Source organism: Ips typographus, linkage group LG6, assembly GCF_016097725.1.
Source record: "Ips typographus isolate SLU linkage group LG6, UJ_Ityp_2.0, whole genome shotgun sequence".
In the NCBI taxonomy this organism is placed as follows: Eukaryota; Metazoa; Arthropoda; class Insecta; order Coleoptera; family Curculionidae; genus Ips; species Ips typographus.
In genome coordinates, this window is record NC_138427.1 from 6,263,694 (window position 1) to 6,284,878 (window position 21,185).

The window sequence follows — 21,185 nt, forward strand, 5'->3', positions numbered from 1 at the left end:
ATTAAATGACAGATTGACAGTTCAAAGACAACTACAGCATTCGTTTTCACACTGGAAGGATCGAGAAAAACTGGTGTGACGTCACAATGATGTAATTTGACAGTTGGTCAAATTAAAGTTTTGCCAAAAAACGTCAGCGTGACGTCAAAACCACTCTGAACGCTCCCGTGAGCGTGAACAGGATTGCATAACTACTAAACAGCTGACCTCTGTCATTAGTCTACGTCAAACAGTCAGTCATCAGTCATCTGTTTGTTTACTTGCATGTTATTTAAAACATTTTGTTCAATTGCAAATTAAATTATGTCGTAGTTTTGTACTGCCAGTTGCTTATTTATTAAAAAAACAGTGAAAAAAAAAAATGTATAGAAGCTTGGTGCCTATTTGTATCTACATTAATGTTGTATGACTAATTATATGTATTGTCAGCAAATTAGGTGATAAGAGAAACTGTTGGAATCACATTGATAACTACTCTACAAAGACAAGATAAATTGAATATGAACAATGGAGGCAGTAGCGGAGAAAAAGGTAAGTACTTTACCCTGAATTATATTAATATGTAAAATAAGTTCCCAAACTCTCCAGCCAGTTCTGCCTCTTGTAAGAATTTCCCCTTACTTTGGGGGGTTCCCAGATATTTTCATGTGTTTTCTTTTAGAAACAAAAACCTAAGAAAAAGCACACGGTCCCAGACAGGATTGTCCAAAGTCCTACACAAGCTGAAGATGTAGCAAACTCATCAAATTTATCAGATTTAGTACATTGTCCTGAACAAAACAATGTGGAATCTGAAACCAATAAAGTGGCAAACTCTGTGGAATGTGAAGAGGAAGGAGAAGATGCTTTTAAGAGCCTCACAGAAGGGAATACAACTGTGGAAGATCCAAAAAAAACACCATGTGAAGAGCAACATGCAGAAAATTCAATTATTGTAAATGAACAAAACACTCACTCAGATAACCAAAACATGTGTTGGGTTCAAAATGGTTCAACTAGCTCAGCTCCGCCTGAGTCCATGGAAGACCAACAAGAAAATGCTCAAGATTGTTCTGAGAAACAGCTGGATTTTGAAAAGTACTTGAACTTAAATAAGCAACTAGTTCAAACATTAGACAGTCTAAACTCAATTCCTGCCCAAGTTGCTGGTTGTTCCAAAGAAATGTTAGCTGTAACTGTGCAAAATTATACTGCACTACAAAATTGTCTCATTAACCCATACACAGAACAACAACTGAATGCCCTCTACTATAATACTGAACTTGAAGTCCTGGATGAGTTTATGGGGACTTTTATTGAAAATGAATTGAGAAGTCAACAACTTAAGAAGCATTATTTATATGAGCTGTTGGTTCAATATTTGGCTGTTAGGGAAAAAATTACAGGTAAGTTTATATGTTAAATTGTAGTTAATAAATTAAGTTTAGAAGTATTGATCTTTTGTTAATTCAGTTACCAAAATTACAATTTTTAGAAATGTGTAATTGGAGTTTGTGAATTGGTTGAGTTAAGATTTCATCTGAGAAATTCCAGCAGATATATTTTTCTAAGAATACAAAACTCTTATTTAGTGTAATTGGACAGCTGGATGTCCAAAGAAGTTTAACTCTTTGCAATTTGTATTTTTAAGAACAACAGACTCATTAAAACTAAATTAAGTAAGTCTAGGGATTAATATGAAATGTGCCTTGAATAAACAATCTTAAACAGATATCCAGTGTACTAGTTAACATCATTTACTTTAAAAAGAAAGCTTGAAAAATTATACTTAGTTAAACAATAACAACATTCAACTACTGTAGTAAATGATAAGTACTAGAAGGTAATACAGTTTGTATGTAACACATTATTACAGAAATATTTCTTTTTGCTTTTTTCTGATAAACATTTTAAAGGATGGATAAGCAGACATAACTGCTTGTTGTGATTGATATGAAAATTACTGACCAATCTGATATGGATTGGTTATCAAATACCAAGAATTAAACAATTCTTAAGTTTAGAACACTTGTAGAACCCTCTGCCACTTTTAAGAAGATTCGCAGTAGCATTTAGAGGTCTTCAACATTTTTAAAATAGTTTTAGAGCACTCTGGAAATATAAAACAGTTATGGGAAGGTTTAAGACACTTTAGAGAGCTCTGGCAGTTTTTAGCAGGTTATCACTAGCATTTAGAGCTCTCTGACACTTGTCAAAATTGTCCTAGAGGCTTTTGGCAATTTAAAACAACTCTAGGAAGGTTTAAAACACTTGTAGAACACTCTGGCACATTTAAAAAGGTTCTCAGTGGCATTTAGAGGTCTATGCTTGGGTCTATGGAACATTCAAATTGGTCTTAGAAGCCTCTGGCAATTTAATAATAAAATTTAATGGGAACACTTGTAGGACCCTCTGGCACTTTTAAGAAGATTCTCAGTTTCTAAATGGTACTATCATGTTATACAACACATATTCTTATTAGATCTTTGTCAAATGAAATGAGATAAGGAATGTGGCACAGTCAGTCAGACGTTTTTGAAGAGAGTTTATAAAATTTACCAATTACATCCATGAGACATGACAATTGACAGTTTAGTAGTTTAATAGGGTAAAACATAATCATAAAAAGGTGCAAACATTATGCTTCACACTGTATACTAATTTGTCTGTTTAATTGTGACACCTTAAATAATGCATATTTTGGCAACAATACAGTTTCCATCAAAGTGAATTTAAATTGCAAGATTTTTAAGGTAAAAATTAATTTAAAATATCAAGTTACAATGCTTTATTGCACATTCTATAATATGTCTTAATTTAATTTAAATCAAAGGAACCAACATTGAAATTGATGACTTAAGAAAGGAGTACCACAATTTACAATTAACTATCTGGACTCAAGACGTTTCAACAGTGGGTGGTAGAGCAACTTGTCAAGATGGAAAAGTAGTCCAAACAGTCCAAGAGTACAACCGAAGCATATTCCATAGATCAGTTTTCCAAAGTCTGGTCCGAATTCTGGACAAAATACAAAAGTCTGTTTACGATAAATATGTTTTATTTTCATATCGCGCGGACAACATAAAAATGCAGGTGAGAATATCTATTTTCCAAGCTGACAGATACTTGATTTGTCTGTGTGCAATTCCAGATTGAAGCTTACGTTGATGGTGTAATGGAAAATGTCATTAGAGCGTCACATATTAGTGATAGAGTGGGAGTTATGTTGGTGATGGACAATTCCGATCGTATTCAATCCTATGCAAATGAATTGAGACTGTCAATATCGGTTTTATTTGCTTTTCAACGGAAATTAATTAAAGAACCTATGTTTGTAAAGGATTCAAGGGATTGGTTGACCAAGTTGATTGCAGTATTGTTGAGAATGGCTAATTATCAGGATCATTTGTTCTTATTACATCATGTTTTGAGGTAAGTACATACAGTTAAATGTTTTAAGTATTATTTAGATTCTATGATTTATTTAACTTTTCTTCAAGTTGAGGGTTTAATAATGGATATTTCTAGATGTCCTGCTGGAGTGAGTACTTGGGGAGCTTCTTTCATTCAAATTCCTCTGTATCTGCCAATTGACGTTCCTTTCGGTTGTTACGAAATTAATCATCTTTTGAGCATACTCTCTGTGATGTTATGTCCTATAAAAGAAAGGACTGCGTTTTTAAAAGATGTATGTACTTTAGCGCAATTTATCTTTTTTACCCAGTAACAAAAATTGAAATACAGATAGCACATTCTAATAATAACACATCGGAAACCAGCTGGGTGGTGGTTGATTCTGATGGCGAAGAAGATGAAGAGAGTGGCACTTCACTTAGGGAGAATGATTTAGTAGCCTTATTAAATCAGTTGCCTTTTGGAGACATGTTTAGATCAGTTTTATTGATAAGTAGAAGTGATGACAAGGTAGTCCTGTTATTTTCAACATTTTTTAATTATTGCAGTAATTATTACTGTTTCAGGATAAGTATAATTTAGACTTACTGACTGAACAGCACATGTTACGCTATCTAGCATTTTCTTCCGTATTGTTACGAATTGTTCGTCAGGGCTTAGACACATATTGCCTACCTAAATACAACCAGTTCTGTAAACGACTGAGTCGAGTTATACGACATATTGTCCAGTACGCTACCGATCAGTGGGAAATTCTACTCAAGGTACAACTTACTAACAATCACATGAGTCTTCTGCTATAAGTATAACTGTATTTCCAGAGAGGAGATTTTACAGATAAAGCTTTAATGCAGCGACTCCAAGTTGAATACGACTCATTTTTTTTACGTGCCATCTACCATTTGTATTCGTCACAAAAGTTGTTTGTGTGGCAATTTCTCGCTGTAGTGCCTTATAACATGATTACCACTCAAACTTTATGGAAAATTTACTATTTCTTACATTTGCCGGACGATAAAGCGGAAGATTTAGTCAAGCTGGAGTCGACTCCTGTGAACTATAAAGAGCTGGTCTCGCAGAGTGATTTACGACGTCAATTTGAAGAAAAACTGCCGGAGTTAGGAGCTGCGGAAGTGTATTATTTGCTAAATACGTTTGCTAATATGGCTTTAGCTCGAAGTGAGACTGATTTGGATTTTATACAGTTTTGTACTATGGATATTTTACAGGTAAGTTGTAAAGTAAACTGAAAATTAGATTTTAATAATCCAGTACTTTTAAAAGTAGGGGAATGCTATAAATTCTAGAAATAGACAGAATTCTTTAAAAAATAACACTTCATAACAAAATTTGGGTCATGTTTGGTCCCATCGACAAAACGTGTTTGTTTTTTGGTTTCTTGGATCCCAAATAGTGGGAAACGGCCATTGAGAGCTCTCGAAAAATTGCCATAAGCTCAGAAAAATCGGAAAGGAACTTTTGCCAAAATTTGATATATTTTAGCAGTGAGCAGAAATTTTTGGTGTTTTTATTAATGTGAGGTGTAGGATCGTCGAGACTCCAAAAGAGCCAACCCACAATTTTGGTTGGGTTGCCTAACCCATATAATCTACTTACACTAGGTCATTTTAAGTCAATTTTTACCCATTTCAAAAAGAGAGAATCTTGTAATTTTTATTTTTTGATTGAGCCTGGATATAAGGAGGAAGGAATATCCATATTAAATTGAAAAGAATTGCCCGACACCAATGAACTTGGCTAGAATATTAAAAACTATCGTAAAATTAGCTAAAACATGGACTTTAACGATTTTGGGATTTTTGTTATTAGAAAATTCGATGTTAGCTATTTTCAATAACTATTAGTTTACATCAACAAAACGAAAAATAAGAATTATAATATAAAGAAATTGACCCACAGAACCACTAATAATATTACATTTACAGGCAATATATTAAGTTGCTGTAGTTAAAAATATAGCCAATAGTTTTTGACTGAAATAAAAAATTTGCAATTTCCTTGTAGATTTTACGTTTAATGTGTGTTGTGTTGTTCAGTGTTATTCATTAACCTGTATGGTTTTTACTCTTGCAAAATTAGCAACATCGCAATTTGTTCTAACAAAAATCAGAAAATCGATATAAATCGTATGTGCATGTTTTTCGCTGAATTTACGATATAGTTTTTGATATTCTAGCAAAACCCATTGTCGGGCAATTTTTTTCTATTTACTATGGACCTTTTTAAACGCTTTTAAAAAACACTTACAATGTGTAAGAATTGTCCTAAAATAGACTAATTTAAGTAGGTTATGGGTTAAGCAACCCTACGAACATCTTGGGTTAGATTAAATAAACATGCGTGTATTTCATAATTTAGTTTTACAAGTTGTGCCATTTGTCGTCAAAAATTGTGTATTTTTAATTTAAAAGTGTCCAATTTATTCCCTCCCGTCCTCCACGCTCCAGCAATTCGTTAGCCTTGTTGAAGTGATCACATCCATAAAATCCTTTTCGGGCACTTAATGGGCTAGGATGAGAAGTAATTAAGAGATGATGTCTGTCCTGATCTATCAAGGAACTTTTGTTTTCGGCTTGTTTTCCCCACAGACAAAACACAACATCGGACGCGTTTTCATTTATTTCTTTAATAATCGCTTCAGTAAACTTTTCCCATATTTTTTTATGGGAGTTTTTTACGCGTGGTTTGACGGTTAATGCAGAGTTTAGAAGAAGGACACCTTGTTCAGCCCAATGCCCGAGAAACCCATTTGAAGGTATCGTTCCGTTTGGGTATCCAATGGATCGGTCTATTTCTTTGTAGATGTTTTTAAGGCTGGGAGGCAGGTTTACTCCACTTGGCACTGAAAACGCCAAACCCATTGCCTGTTCTGGATTTATATACGGGTCTTGTCCAATAATAACAATTTTAGTGTCTGGAACGTCAAAATAGGTAAACGCCTCAAATATACTCGAAGGTTCCGGACATGATTCGTTATTATTTAAAGCATTACCGAGGTCAAGTGTAGTAATAATCTTTTGGAAGTATGGTTCACTCATTTGTTTTTTAATGACAATTCTCCATGTGTCTTTAACGTTAACCAACAAGTACTCCATTTTACTTCTAATTTGATTGCACTATACATACAAAATTACACTACAAAATTGCGAAATAAATATCTACTTGCGTATATTATCAGTATTTTATCATCAACTCTAGTTTAAAATATAAAAACACGAATGACGTGTTTAAATCCTTTAAATCCTAAGTGGTGGGTTTTCCAAGTAGACTCTATCAATATCATTTTTATGATTTAAACTTATTTATCATTAGGAAATCGAAAACTTCCAATTCCATAAAAATAACAACTCAATAAATAATTAAAGCTTAGTTTGCTCTGCTATATGGTTTTAATTTACAAAAATTGAAAAAACATTAGAACATTCAATAAATTTAAATGACTAGACCATATTACAATACAAGCATGTTAATTTTCAGGTGGGATTTGTATCACAAACTACCCAAGAAACATGCTGGAAGTCTTCCAGAACTTTATTGACACACTTATGTTCAAAATTCCCATGTTTCTTGTCGTCTATCCTAAAAACGGTCTACGATAATCTTGACCAAATTGGTAGTCTAGCTCTAAGTTTATACGAGGATATCCCTTTACAAATCTGGTCTTTAGACGACGTTGATTTTATTTACATCGAACGGTAATATTTATAAAAATATATTGATTAATGATGCCTGATTTTGTTATGGGGACTTTTTAGACTGCTGTTAAATTACCCTATTACGAGTGATCACAGTAAGCTGGCCAGAATGATTTTGTCACGACTTAACTGGGAATCGATTTCGTATGAGAAGCATTGCCAGACTGCTTTGATGGTATTAAGGGCAGTTGATCAGGAACCTTTATACATCAACGTAAGTGTAAGTTTCAAAATAAGTTAATTTATTAGTAGATTAAATTTTAGTGGGGATGGCAAACAATTCTACGCTTAAAATTACACATAAGCGATCGTCTTTTTGATGACTTGAGAAAGGTTGATGAGTTGGAAAGGTGTGATATTTTGTTAAAAGGTAACTTTCACATGAACTGCCTACAACTGCATAAAAAATATTTGCCGCGGTTTTAGGGATTCGAGAAAACCAACCTTTAGCATCTTTTGTGGCCGTACTCATGACAACTTGGGGCCATTTAGTGCCGTTAGTATGCAGCAACGGTTTGGATCAGCTTGCTGTGTTGCAATCGCACCAAAAACACGAAGCTGTTCTGTTTGCTTTGTATCAAATTTTGCCAATTTTTATTAAGCACCAAGAGTGTATCATAAATAGCAGCAAGTTTCAAGATATTATTGTAAACATGTTAAACGCCGATCGCGGCTATATTTCCTACGCTAAAAGCTTTTTAATCACCCAAAATACGATTCTGGAACAGTTCGGAAATATGGTTGAAGCTCAGATTGCTAATTATGGGATTTACAATCTTCCAAGTCCAAGATTACTGGTAAGTTGTTTGATTTTCCTGTGTGATTTATGGGAGGTTTTCATGTTCGTAATTGTTCTAGTTACTATAATTTTTTCCGTCTTGAAAAATATGACTTTCTAAGAAAGTGATTCAGTCTGAAGTGACTTTACGTTGTCCGATGTTTTCTATTTTTGAGTTTACTAATTTTTAACGTGATACGCGTGTGTTTTGCACTTTTTAGATTAGGTGCATTTGGTGTACCTGACTACTTAGCATTAAATTTTATTCTGATCTGCCTTGGTGACATTATTTTCTTAAATAACCCCCTTTTTACTATTGAACACCATTATCAAGACGCTCTATAAAGGGGTTGATAGTATAATATGTGTTATATTATTTTTTTCTAAACATTTTCTATAAACCATTCCTTAACTGGATAACTTTTGTTGGCATTATTTTGTTAGTTGTATGCAGTTAACAAGACTTACAATAGTCAAAATGTAGCTTATATTCTATGTTAATTCTAGGTTAGGTTATGGATGAATTCGTTGATATCTATCCCTAACTGGAATAAAGATAGTGGCATTTTATACCTTGTGGACATAATTATTCGCAGTGCTTTCCTTTATCCAGAAGCACTGCAAGTGGTGTATGAAAGTTTTCGAGATTTATGCACTGTAAGTTTTAAAAAAATTTGTAAGACGTAAATGTATTAACCATTATTTTAGGCGAGTACTCCTCAAGAGTCTGGCTCTATAATGAGCAAACTTAGATGGTCTTCATCCAACAATAAGAATGGATATACTTTATTGCCAATATCGCTAGCCCAGTATCCTTGGCTGTCGTATGTTTTTCTAGATATCGAACATCAAGAAAAAGAATATCGCACTGGACTCTGGCCAGAGTTATTGAAAGAATTGGCGGGACAGAAAGGCAAAGTAAACGTCGACAGTGCCATTAAGGTATAATGTTCAATTTTTTTTAACCTGTTGTGCTTAGTTTGAAGGTTTTAGAATGTGACGGGAAATTTAAAACTAACAGCATTCAGTTCCAGTTATCTTTGCTTATATCGGTGGGCACAGCAAGGGATGGATACGAGTGCAGATCATCCAATACTGCCTTTAATTTGGCAGAAATTTTTTATTCTATATTTGGCTAGATTAACTGAGTCTCAGTATGTTTATTTTTTGACATTTTAAATGAGTAGTTTTGCTATTAATATCTTGTTTCTTAAAATTTTAGTTCATTAACGGTTACTTGCGTAGGAGAAAGGTTCTTTGACGGTTTAATTAATTTCGCATTTTTGAAGAAAATTAAGAAACGTCTTCAGGAAATTATCGACCACTATAAGACTAAAGTTGAGACAAGCACTGAAGACAACAGTAGCGATAACGTGCAAGTGGAACTCAATAAATTAAAATACCAGTATGAAATTTACTTAAATGGTTAAAACCACTCTTTATTAAAATAATATTTTTTAGAGTTTTTCAAGCATTTTTGCTTTGGTTAGAAGAACCACGGCTACAAAGCGGCAACTTGCTTTTACAAAGTTTACCAGCACAGTATGAACCTAATTTACTGGCTCTTATAATTCAACAAAATGATCAGGTAATCTTTTATAGCTGTTTGAACTTTGCTGCAGACTAATAATTATTTTAGACTCCTTGGTATCAATACATTGATCACAATCGGATAGTGCAAGACCAAATGACAGCAATAAAGAATTGGAGAATGGCCAATTTTCGAGAAAAATCTAAGTTAAATCAGCCTCTCATCAATCCTGGTCGTAATATTGAAAGTGACGATCCTGTGGAACGAATTTTAAGAAGGTATGTGTAGTAATACGTCTTTCTTATTTGAGATAATTGTAGGTATTATTTTTTCTATAATTTATAATAATTGCTTGTAGTTCGTTATTTTTTTATCTATACATTGTCGTATGGGACATAGAAATGTTCCTATATTTTTTTTATATAGTTTGGTAAAAAGCAAGTAATTTTAGAATTTGACTCATTTAGAATCTTGGTTACTTTGGTAGGTAGGTATTCAGTTCTAAGAATTATTGAAAGGAAAACTATATTAATTGCTGTTTCTTTCAATGTATAGTATTTACTTCAACAACTGACTTGGAAGTTTATATCATTATATCTTGGCGATTTCATAAAAAACAATTTTATTCCTGAGAGTGTCAACTTTATTAAGAAACAACATACAAGTTCCGAATGTTTTAATACTGCAGCTTAAGCAAAGAATATTCTTTTGCAGATTAGCATCGTACGACGCTGTGCAGCCTCCACCTAAAATTCAACGTAGTCCGGTTGAACTGACAAAAATCGAATTATGTGGTACTGAAGAGCTGCTAAAATCATTGGAGCCTAATTTCAAAATATTGGTCGATTTCGCTCAGTAAGTATTTGAAGAAAAGTATTGTTTTTTTTTAAACATTAGTTCAGACCTTTGTTGGAGATATGTTCCTACGCGTTACTTGTTATTACTCATTTCTTTTTGCTGGTGGGTTTAACTAGTATAATCCCAAGCAGCAAAAAGAAATTAACTGTACTTACTAACTAAAAAAACTACGTTTTAAAAGTTGGTAACGGTTTAAGGTAAAAGTAGTGGTAAAGTATGGTAAATTCACATGTATACAGCACTGTTCGTGGTTTGTGATTGGTCAAGAAAAAGATCAACCACATACTCACTGTGCTGAGATTTACACAAACGCTAACACTGTAAACTTACCATACTGTATACTTACCAGTGTTACCATTGACATATGGATGGCTAGATAGTAAAAAAGATTATAATACGCCGCTGATTTTGTAAGAACTAAAACGACGGTTTACAGATATTAGAATAATGCTTTTAAGATTTCTTAGTGTATTTATACAAAATAGTTGTTTATTTGCTATGAAATCAATTTCAATTGAAGGTATTTTTTTAGCTCACATTTTCTTAATGTCTCCAATCACAAAGCATTAGACTGCACTTTTCGGGAATTGCTACCTCAACTGTTCACATCGGTTACCAAAAATGTAAAAAAGAATGTTCCATGTAGAGGAAGAAATGACACTGTACTTTGTTCTGGACCTGCTGTTATAAGTTTGGTATACCAGGTAAGGAAATGTATGTGTTTTTAAAGAATATTCACTCAGATTGATCGGAATGATGTCGAGTTGAAGTCTAAGTTCTTTACAGTTAGAAAGTTTTTATGCTTTCTGAATACCCGATCAACTATTTTTTTTTCAGGAAGCTAAGAGGAATGAAAGAATTGATCACGAGATTCAAATTAACAGGCAGGCCTACGAATCTCTTCTTGAAAAATCTTTACAGCCTCCTCCGTCTACTTTGTGCAAAGCTTCAGTGTCTCTGCAAAATTGCGTTCGGTAGGTCAATTTAAATGTGTTGTGACTTAAAATAATGTTTGTTTAGTATTTTAAGTCTGACACTTTCAGGGCTAAAAACAAGTCTAAAATTATAGAATTCCAAATAAACTTCATTTTTAGTGATACGTTTTCTTTATAGTATTCTTCAAGAAGAAATAAAAGTGCATCCAGCAACTTCGGAACTTGGCGTCGAGCTATTTTACCGCATATTGTCATATCTGCATGATGAAGTGGTTTCCTATTTGCCTGCCAAAACTTTACTGGCAAGTTGTCTCGAAAAGTTGGGACAGTCTCATATATCTGGCGTTGAAAATGAAATGCCTAGGTAGGACAGTTGCATTATAGACTTAAAGCAGAATTGTATCATAATTTATTGATATTATGTTTTAGGCTTCTTCGATTAATATTACAGGAACCAAAATTGGGAGCTTATTTAGCCCCTTACTTCTCTCCAACTAATTGTGGCAATTCCAACATGTTATTCATGTACTCGACGATAATTAAAGAGGTGCCCACTAAGTATGAAGTCGCTTACGCTCTTATGTCAAAGGTATTACAACATTACTTTTCTTGCGTTATTATTTCTAATCAGAATGATTTTTAGTTTGACGTAAACGACTGGTTGAACCACAAAACACCAAACTTAAGCCAGCGGACAAAAATTATTGAAAATCTTATTCAAGCTTTATCTGGTTTAGGGTTTGATCCCCCTGTTGATTCGCTCGCTCTTCATAGTTTATATATCAAACATCTGGTTACAGGTGAGATAATGTTCATTGATGACGAAAACAGTGTTTAGTAAAACTTTGTGGTTTTTGATGCAAAATTGAACTATTATGTTTTTGTCAGTTTGCACCAAAACTATAACTTGCATATGTAGCCTGTCTTGGATTATATTTAACAAAATTACACAATATAAGTGTGGGAATTTTCAAACTAACATTTTTATATTTGTTAAGTATTCTTAAAAACATAATATTTGCAAAGATTAATATAACAAACACTACACATACAGAAAAAAGGTAAAATAAATATTTAAACAGGCATCTGTAACCAAAGGTACTTGTCTCAATTTCCGCTCCTAAATCTTAAAAATTTTGGAACAGTTTGATAGAAAAACAACAATGAATAACAGATGTCAATAAAATATCAAAGATTTGGGCTACATAACATGAGACAAAATTGTTACCAACGCAATAACCGGCTAATCAACTTGATTTTTATGCAAGAATCGTTTTTTATTGGATTTTCTGTTTAGATATGTTAATGCACTTTTTTACCAATTATTTTCTAGAACAATTCTATTTGTTTTTTCTTCTAGTGTTCGAATATCAATTTCCCGAGCATTACGGTGAAATACTCATTCATTTACTAAAAGCCAGTAATGGAACCACAGAAAGCAGTTTGGTTTCTGAAAGTGTGTGGATCGCTATTATAAATTCTTTGTCCAAGCCCACCAAGTTATCTTTGAAATCGCCTTTAAAGTGAGTTTATCATTTTTTACTTGGTTTTTTTTTGTTTCAAACCCTGTCAATGTATCGTAGAGATCAACTTAGAGAGTACGCACAGCTTCAAAAAACATTAGTTTACCAAGATTTGCTGGATACGTGTAAAATGTTTGCTCAGCATTTTACACAAGACAGACTGAGTTACGGACTTTATGGTTTATATCCAAAGTGTCGTATGTACATTGATGTGTTTGCTTTGTTGCTGGAAATGGCCGGTCATGCTTTAATTGTCAGTATGTTAAACACACATCAAGGAATTTTAGGTAAGTTTTTGTATTTTTATTCCGTATGTAATTTTGACAAATAAACCTTAAAGGAGAAAAATTATGTGAAAAAATCTGGCCGTACATTCGTGACATGTTCACACCGTGGTTAGTACCTTACTCAAAAAATGTCTTAAAAGAAGACTTGGCAGTTTGGATCCAGCAACTAACTGACGATAGGACTATATTGCTTCCATGGATACCAGCCGATCAGGATTTGGCAACAAAATTGTTAAATAGTTTCTGTCAGTGCATTAACTTTATACTAGATACTTTACCAGGTAATTAATTCACTTAAGCCATCGTGTTTTGTATGAAAATTTGTTATTACAGCCGCCTTAAACATTTTGAGTTATCTTTTCCAATGGTATGTAACGTCGTACGCCCATAAATCTGTGAAAGAACATATTTTAACACCGGTTCATAAAGCGTTTGTTACATTCCCTTGGAACAAATTCTGGCCGTCTCAAATGGATTTGGAGTTTATGTTGAGAGTACGTAATTGAAAGCATTTAGCAGCTGATTGCTAGAGTGTTTTTTTAGGTGGTAGATCAATACTTGCCTGAATGTCACTCTTTCTTAGGGCATGTATTTTTATTGGTACCGTGGGCCAATTGGATTAACGCCTACAACGGGGCTCCTCCCCAAATAAAATGTCGCACTTATTCGATTTTCTTAAGTTTACTGGTGAAATTAACGATCGAACCGAGCGTGCGTAGAACCAATTCTGAAAAGGCTAGGTCGATTTTGATCCAAGCGGAAAACTTTGATTGGAATAATCTTGATCCCACTGGTTTTCAACATATTATGGACTGGGTCGTTATGTCCTGTGATAGTTCTGTGATTTTTAAGACTGATATATTAGATTTAGACTACAGATTACTGAGGTAAGTGGTTAAGTGTTTAAATTAACGACATTATATTGCTATTTGGTTTTTTTAGCGTGCTGAAACTTGCCTCCGGTTATAATAAAGTCCTGACGGGGATCAATCCTGATGTCAGAACAAAAAGGCAGATATTTGTAAAAAGTCATATAAAATTACTTTCAGTTTTTGTGGGTAGAAATAAAGGAAAAATTTATAATCAAAAGGAGAATGAAATTGGATGTGTTATTAATGGTGAGTTATCACATTTATGTTTACCTTTTATATTTCTGGGAATTAGAAATTTGACCTCTAATAGACAGAGTTTATGTATTTGTTATATTTATTTTACCTATGTCACCAATGAATCGCTTCAGTTCAATTATAATAAAGTAAATTTGTTCCCAATTACTATTATAGTATTTATGTGCAGAAATATTATTAGGTAATATAACTTTTATTTGATTAATAAATAACGTTCTGAGCAGTCAGAAGACTTGTTAAGATAAGTTTTTATGCTTATTCCGTGTGAAGATAACAAAAAAGTCTGACAATAATAACTAAAGAAAAACAACTGTTCCACAAATAATATTACAAAAAATACCTACTTTAACAAATTTCATCGCACTTTAATACATTTCTTGTTAAATTTCTCTACCTCATATAGTGCTTAATGAAAATAATAATTTCTAGAGTACCTAAATGACTTGGATACCGTAGTAACCACAACTGAAGAGTTGGAAGTGTTACTAAAAGAAATATTTTCCGTAATCAACATACCTGATATATCTGAAACGGCTTTGAAAATCGCTGTCAGATGGATAGAAAGCAAAACCTACGGTTATACTGTTAAGGTTTTGCTAAAAACACTTGGGACTTGCGTAGTTAATTGCAAACACCTTGCAGTTTTATATGAGGCGACTTTGACCAGTTATTTTAACATTAGCGGTAAGTTTCTATTCTGTTTATTTCAGTCAAGCTGTATGATGCAGTGTACCTTTTTGTGTATACAGTTCTAGAAAACAACATAGAAGACCCAACTTGGAGTGAGGCTAGTCAACTAATCCACTTTTGCGCTCTCAAACCTTCCGATTTCGAGCAGGCCTTACTAGAAGAAGGGTCTGTCCTCACTCTCAATGCTATTCTATTGCAGAAAGCAAACAAAAATGTTCACAATGATACGCTGTTAAACGTTTGTATTAGTTGGTTAGAAAAGATTAAACCAAGGTAAGTGTTTCATGATTTTTATTAAGCAGCATAACGTATTGTCGTTTTTAAGGGATTCAATAGAAGCAAAAATTCCGTTAATTTGGTTTACTGTGATTAACTTAGCGTTACGCAGCGACGTCAAAAGCGAAGCTGAGGTCGCTAATCAATTGTACAGATTTTCGCAAATATTGATACAATTTGCTGAGAATTCAGGTTCAGGCTTATGGGGTAGAGGATTATTGAATGTGATCGGATTTAGTAAAACTAATTCCGTATCTCTGAAGTAAGTAATGAGTTTTTATGTTTGATATTTTCAAGAAGAATTTGATTATGTCTTGTCTGAAATCGTAACACTTGATTTTCAACCTTCTTAAACCAATAACTGTACTGTATTTTATTTTTAATTTATTTCAGTTTTCGTTTCTTGTGCCGTGCAATAGCTGGTTACATTTTAGCCCAACTACCAGACACAAAAGCACTACCAAAAAAAATCCGCCGAGAAGCTAACGCATCTGGTGCTATAGGAACACCCGGTGGAAACTCCGAGTGCGCTAAGATTCTACTAGAAATTGATTTCGGTCAGTCTCAAGGCAAAATAAAGGAAAGCGCCCAGTTTTCGTTAATTAAGGTAACTTTTATTACATAATTTGTGGTATTGTGTGTATTTTCATATTGTTGATCGCAGATTCAAGATCCTGAGAATTCGCTCCATAACGGCAACGAATTTTTGATGACTCTCATTAAACTGTTTTATCGAGATGCTTTCCTGAATAGTGTAAACGAATAATTTACCATGATTTATTTACTTTTTTATAGTTAATATTAGTGAGCTCGATGTGGTGTTAAACATTGAAAATTTTTTATTTTATTTCAACCGATTAACATAATAATTATTATTAAAAAGATGAATTGAGAAAATATTATGTCTGAACCATATTTTTGTTCGACTAGATTTTAAACATGATAAATTTAACCTAAGAGTTACTGTGATGATTTGTAAGTATACTATTAGAAATAAATCTATATTTGTTATTGTGTAGCAACGTTTTTTTACCTCTAACTACAAATCTTTGAATATTTTCTACAGACTGAATTCTCCTTAGAAAGAAGAGAATGAATCTGAATCACTTTTTCTAAAATTGTCTTAAAAATATCTATTCTTTTTAAGATTTATTCATTTTCTTTTTTGCGCAAATTAAAGGTTATAAGGGATGCCAGGGATATTCAGGTAGAAATGTCAATTTTTGATAATAATTTTTAGAATTGTGTCAGACCTTTTATCTGATTTTCCTGTGAAGCCAAAGTTGCGGACTGCTACAACAGCTTACAGAAAGGTCCAAAAGGTTGATTCACTTTGTGTAGAAAGTTAGCCAGAAATACGGTAATTTTCACCCTGTTCCTGTCGTTTGTTGTTTGAGGACTAATGCTGAAGAAGGTGAAATCCCAAATCTACATTGAGCAGTTTGAATCAGGTGTCAATTGGAAACCTTTGTTGCTGCTTAAGAAAGCTAGTTGGGAACACCGCAAAGCTATCCAACAGATTTCATCTTTGAAGAGCTAGAGACTAATTGCTGCTGTTCAAAACGATAGTGATACCCCGATGATGTTGTGAGCGAATACCAGAAAACCTGAAGTAGGAGCAATAGTGCGACACACCACGCGGCCTTTAGATGTTTTGTTTCTTGGACTATAAATCCGTAAACGTGTCAGAGACAGTAAGTAATTATAGGCTAATATAGACAGTAGTTCATATAACTAAAAAATTGTTTCTGGTATCCGATCTATTCATTTAGTAGTAGTAGTAATGTATGTACACACTGAGCGCCAAACAAGTACCCTGTTAGTTTCTGAATGGAAGAGTTACTGTAGTAAAGTAGTTAGGTTAGTTTTGTTTTAGGTTTAGTTATTTCTCCATTTATAAAATAACTTGGCATCCCTGGGATCTATTTTTTGTAGTTTTTATTTGAAAGAATGGATATTAATCAAGATAATCACTCTCGAGGCAGTTTTGATGACATAATTTTGCAATTAGACAAATCACTAGAATTGTGTGGTCCGACGGTTCAAGAAAGGAAATCTTTGACCCAGTCCGGAGAGCGATTGTCTTAACAAAATAACCTCAATGTTTTGTTTATTTAATGCATCTCATTTATAAAATCAATTCAAATTATCCGCACAATACAACAAACATGGGCATCCATCTGATAGGTTGAAATTATTTTTAAATTTAAATAACCCCTGTAAAAAACTACACTACCTTTAAAATGAAATAATATACACCATATTCAGGAATATATTAAAATATATTAATCTTATTGCCAATACATGTGTAACAAAAAAAAAACAAAAAACTACATTTATTTCGAATATTTTGTAGGTGATACATAAGTGGATGCGCATGACGTTCTGCCTTGTCTTGAGTGTTGTAAAAAGTCAGGTGCAACAAACATTAAAAATGCCGTTTTATCCACAGTAAATTGGTCAATAAAGACATACAGTATAAATGGCACAAAGAATACAAAAACCCCATAATTGAGTACTAATTGACAAGCATAAGAATAGTTAAATATGGGGGTTACTCCCTTATTAATTACTCAAAATTGCCTTAAAATAGAGTTATATTTAGTTTGTTACTTACGCAAATGGTTATGTACAACCGTGAAAATATAAAGAACTATAAAATTGCAATATCAAGAAAATATCAACCAGAAAACGTATGCAGAACAACGCGGCTGAGACTACTATTAATGATATCAAAATCTATATTACTATTATTTTGCTGTCGTTAGCACCGTTTTTATTTTAGTAGGCAGTAATTATAAAATGCTCATTATCTTTTACCCACAAAATATGTTTTTCTCCTGTTAGTATTAAAAAAATAATAAAAATAATAGTTGAATTTTCAAAGCAATAAAGCAGTGATGATATGCAAACCTGAGCTCCAGCTAAAATTTGAGCTTCACCGCGCTTTTTGTTTAAGTCACAGCCATTGCTGAACTCGCTTAAATTCAATGCTTTATGCTCAAATTTTCAAGATACCAGTCTTTCTCTTAATTTTACAATATTCGAAGTATCAGTGATTCTTGGAGTTCAGATATTTAAAAGGTAACAAGATCAGTTTGATACAACCTTAAGGTATTGTATTTAATTTTGTTGTATTTATTTCTGACTCTATTTAACCAAACTTTTATCACTTCAAATACCTGAAATCCAGTGATTAGGAATTAGTTTTTTGTATGCACATGATTAATTCACTTTTACAAATATTAGAGTGAGATTAATTGGTAGCTTTAACATGATTATGAAGTTAGAAAATTAGCAAATTCCTAATATCAAAACACACTATTTTTTTGATTCTTTGGTTAAAAAAATGTCACACCCTAAATTTATGACAAAGCTTTTAATAGCATGATAAATCTTGGGCGGTCACGTCAGTAAGTGCTTCTAGCCCTTAAAATGGTGAGATTTAAGTGAACTTATTTGCAGAAAAATGTTTGCCTGGCTGCTGAAAGCATTTTGACTAAATGCATGTTTGTTACAAAGTAATACAAAAAAGGCTGCTTATTTTTTTTTTTTGACTTTACAGGTATTAGGGACGGATATTTATTCTTCAGGTTGGTATAAAATTTGAACTCTCTTAAAAACATGTCTGGTTTTTTTAGCACTGTTTTTTTGTATGACTTTATAATAGTTATTAAACTCGAGATACAAACTGTCACACACAGAACATAAATGCACAGCCAGTCAATGCATGAAAAGTAATTCCGTCCTTTCAAAATAATCTCAATTCACTTAAATATACAAACATTACAAACAAATAAATAGTTAAAAAAACTCCTAAAATTACATTAAAATACATTTTCGTTGACGTCTTTTTTGCGGCTCTGGTCTGAGCACTGCACGTACAGCTTCATCAAATACCTGTTTTAAACCTCGTTGCGTTAAGGCTGAACATTCCATATATTTGACGGCCCTAATTTTGTTAGCCAACTTTTGTCCCTGTTCTCTTTTAATGGGACTCAGACCTTGATCTGCTAAATTGTTAAGGGTTTCTCGATCGTCTCGCAAATCTATTTTCGTACCTAAAAGATAAAACAGTATGCACAAAAATCATTCGCGGCATATATCGATGACATTTAAAGACAAAAAATGTATTTCGACTAAAAGTCAACTGGTTTTACCTGTTTGCTTCATTTTTTTTTTGGCCAATTTACTAAGAAATTGTCTGAACAGAGTAATAATAATTAACCTATACCAGAATAGTTTCTTAGGTTAATAGCCTTACCCCATGACGCAATTTAGGGGCAGATAAGGCAACTGGAGTAACATAAATGATCGCGGACCGGATTTTGCCATTAGAATGGCAGCCAATATATGGTTTTACAATTTTGGTATTGTTTACTATTCCTTGAGTAAAGTAATTGAAATTTGTTTTTTTTTCAATATTATTCACTAATATCTCCTCTCTGCACAATGAGACCTGGCTGTATTAGGAAAATATTAAAATTGAATTTATAACAAACCTTCTTTCTTACTCTTCAAACTGTATGAAGATCAGTGAAATGTCAAATAGTCCAAATATTTTTATTTAAAGCAAAAGAAGGGCAAGCTTTTTGAGTTTGTCATAAATGGACATTATTAAAATGTTACCACACTTATTTAGAAAACTGCTTATTACAATTTGGTTATGAAAATACCTATCACTATTACAAAAAAAAATAGTTATTACCAATAGAAAATCCTCATTTCCATCAAATGTAAACAATTAATAAAATGGAGAGCACAATAAATAATATAAAAGAAGTGTGTTATCCAAAATATTGATTTTTAGATGTGACAATCTTTCTAGAATAAAGTAAAAAGTTCTTGAAAGGTAAATAAACATTTCTAACATAAAACTACTAATATAAATTAAGTTAGAAAAAAAATAAAATCAGGAAATATGGGGATGTAAACCAACAATGAAAAACAACCAAATTTGTTTTGCTGTGGTGAACTGGTTTGGAATCATTTGAATAAAAATAAAAATGTAACTAATTTGAATACCTAATATGCACCTCTATTTAATTCCCTATTCAGTTAATTTTTATAACACAAATTCTTAATTTTTAATATTAGTATTGAATATGAATACAAGATACATAAAGAAACAATTTTATTAATAATTTAAAATGTGGAGTATTCATTAATCACCTTTTTCATGACTTGGTAAATATGATTGATTGGTGTATTCAAATTTCAAAATTAAATATTTCAAATAAAAAATACCTTAAAAGTTAGTGCATAAAATGTCAAATGAAAGTTGATATGCAATTGAGTCTGGAATTAAAAATTAAATAACAAAACTTACCAACAAGAATCATTGGGGCATCTGGACAGTGATGTTTTATTTCTGGATACCATTTTGATGTAACATTCTCAAAGGAGGAAGGTGAAGCTACACTAAAGCAAATCAAAAATACATCAGTCTGGGGGTATGATAAAGGCCTCAATCTGTCATAGTCCTCTTGGCCTGCCGTATCCCATAAACCCAAGCTTACAGAAATACCATCAACCACCATTGGGGCTGAATAATTATCAAACCTATAAAAATGTGATTGTTTATGTTAACTATAAACTCAACATTGGTGTATTGTTTACTTACACTGTAGGGACATATTCGCCTGGAAAACTGTCTGTGGTGTATGAAATAAGCATACAGGTTTTTCCTACAGTACCGTCCCCGACAACTACACACTTTATAGGCCGACCAGACGACATTTTTAATTTAACTAGAAAGTCCTGACCAAAATAATGGTAATTGTAAGATCATTCACTATTCACTTTGGGCTGGGCCAAGGCATATATCAGTTTGAAAAACTGCTATTGCTTTACATATGCATACCAGATCTCTAAATAAGAAACTCCTCTAACACTAGCACTCTAAATAAACAATATAACTTAATAAAATACACAAAAATGTTTAATATTTGTTATATTTTCTTTTTGGTAGCTCTGCTGAAAACTTTTTGAAGGAAAGTTTGTGATTATGATGTCCAATCGGGCAATGACCGCATTCAATAAATTGGTCCGCATCATGACGGTCACATGAC

The 21,185-nt window shown here is 32.8% G+C and overlaps 3 protein-coding genes across 3 annotated transcripts; 1 reads left to right on the plus strand and 2 right to left on the minus strand.

Annotated features, from left to right (window-relative positions):
* Positions 1-250: 250 nt before the first annotated feature.
* Epg5 (ectopic P-granules autophagy protein 5) lies at positions 251-16,132 on the plus strand. The gene is made up of 35 exons (XM_081981819.1): positions 251-531; positions 662-1,385; positions 2,813-3,072; positions 3,131-3,411; positions 3,508-3,667; positions 3,724-3,903; positions 3,960-4,157; positions 4,215-4,622; positions 6,892-7,109; positions 7,170-7,323; positions 7,374-7,479; positions 7,536-7,906; positions 8,395-8,544; positions 8,596-8,829; positions 8,881-9,041; positions 9,110-9,292; positions 9,349-9,475; positions 9,527-9,696; positions 10,133-10,273; positions 10,809-10,980; positions 11,114-11,250; positions 11,390-11,575; positions 11,641-11,800; positions 11,855-12,011; positions 12,572-12,734; positions 12,795-13,021; positions 13,075-13,302; positions 13,355-13,515; positions 13,565-13,908; positions 13,964-14,139; positions 14,578-14,832; positions 14,898-15,111; positions 15,164-15,376; positions 15,508-15,721; positions 15,779-16,132. The coding sequence occupies exons 1-35, from the start codon at positions 508-510 to the stop codon at positions 15,878-15,880; spliced, it is 7,359 nt and encodes a 2,452-aa protein (XP_081837945.1). The 5' UTR covers positions 251-507; the 3' UTR covers positions 15,881-16,132.
* On the minus strand, positions 5,743-6,582 carry LOC145730574 (uracil-DNA glycosylase-like). The gene has a single exon (XM_081981847.1). The coding sequence runs from the start codon at positions 6,507-6,509 to the stop codon at positions 5,814-5,816; it is 696 nt and encodes a 231-aa protein (XP_081837973.1). The 5' UTR covers positions 6,510-6,582; the 3' UTR covers positions 5,743-5,813.
* A 1,245-nt stretch (positions 16,133-17,377) lies between the features above and the next one.
* Mtl (Rac family small GTPase Mtl) lies at positions 17,378-21,136 on the minus strand. Its single transcript, XM_081981848.1, has 3 exons — positions 20,738-21,136; positions 20,444-20,676; positions 17,378-19,175 (listed from the first exon to the last, which is right to left on the minus strand). The coding sequence occupies exons 1-3, from the start codon at positions 20,851-20,853 to the stop codon at positions 18,937-18,939; spliced, it is 588 nt and encodes a 195-aa protein (XP_081837974.1). The 5' UTR covers positions 20,854-21,136; the 3' UTR covers positions 17,378-18,936.
* Between the last annotated feature and the right edge of the window lie 49 nt (positions 21,137-21,185).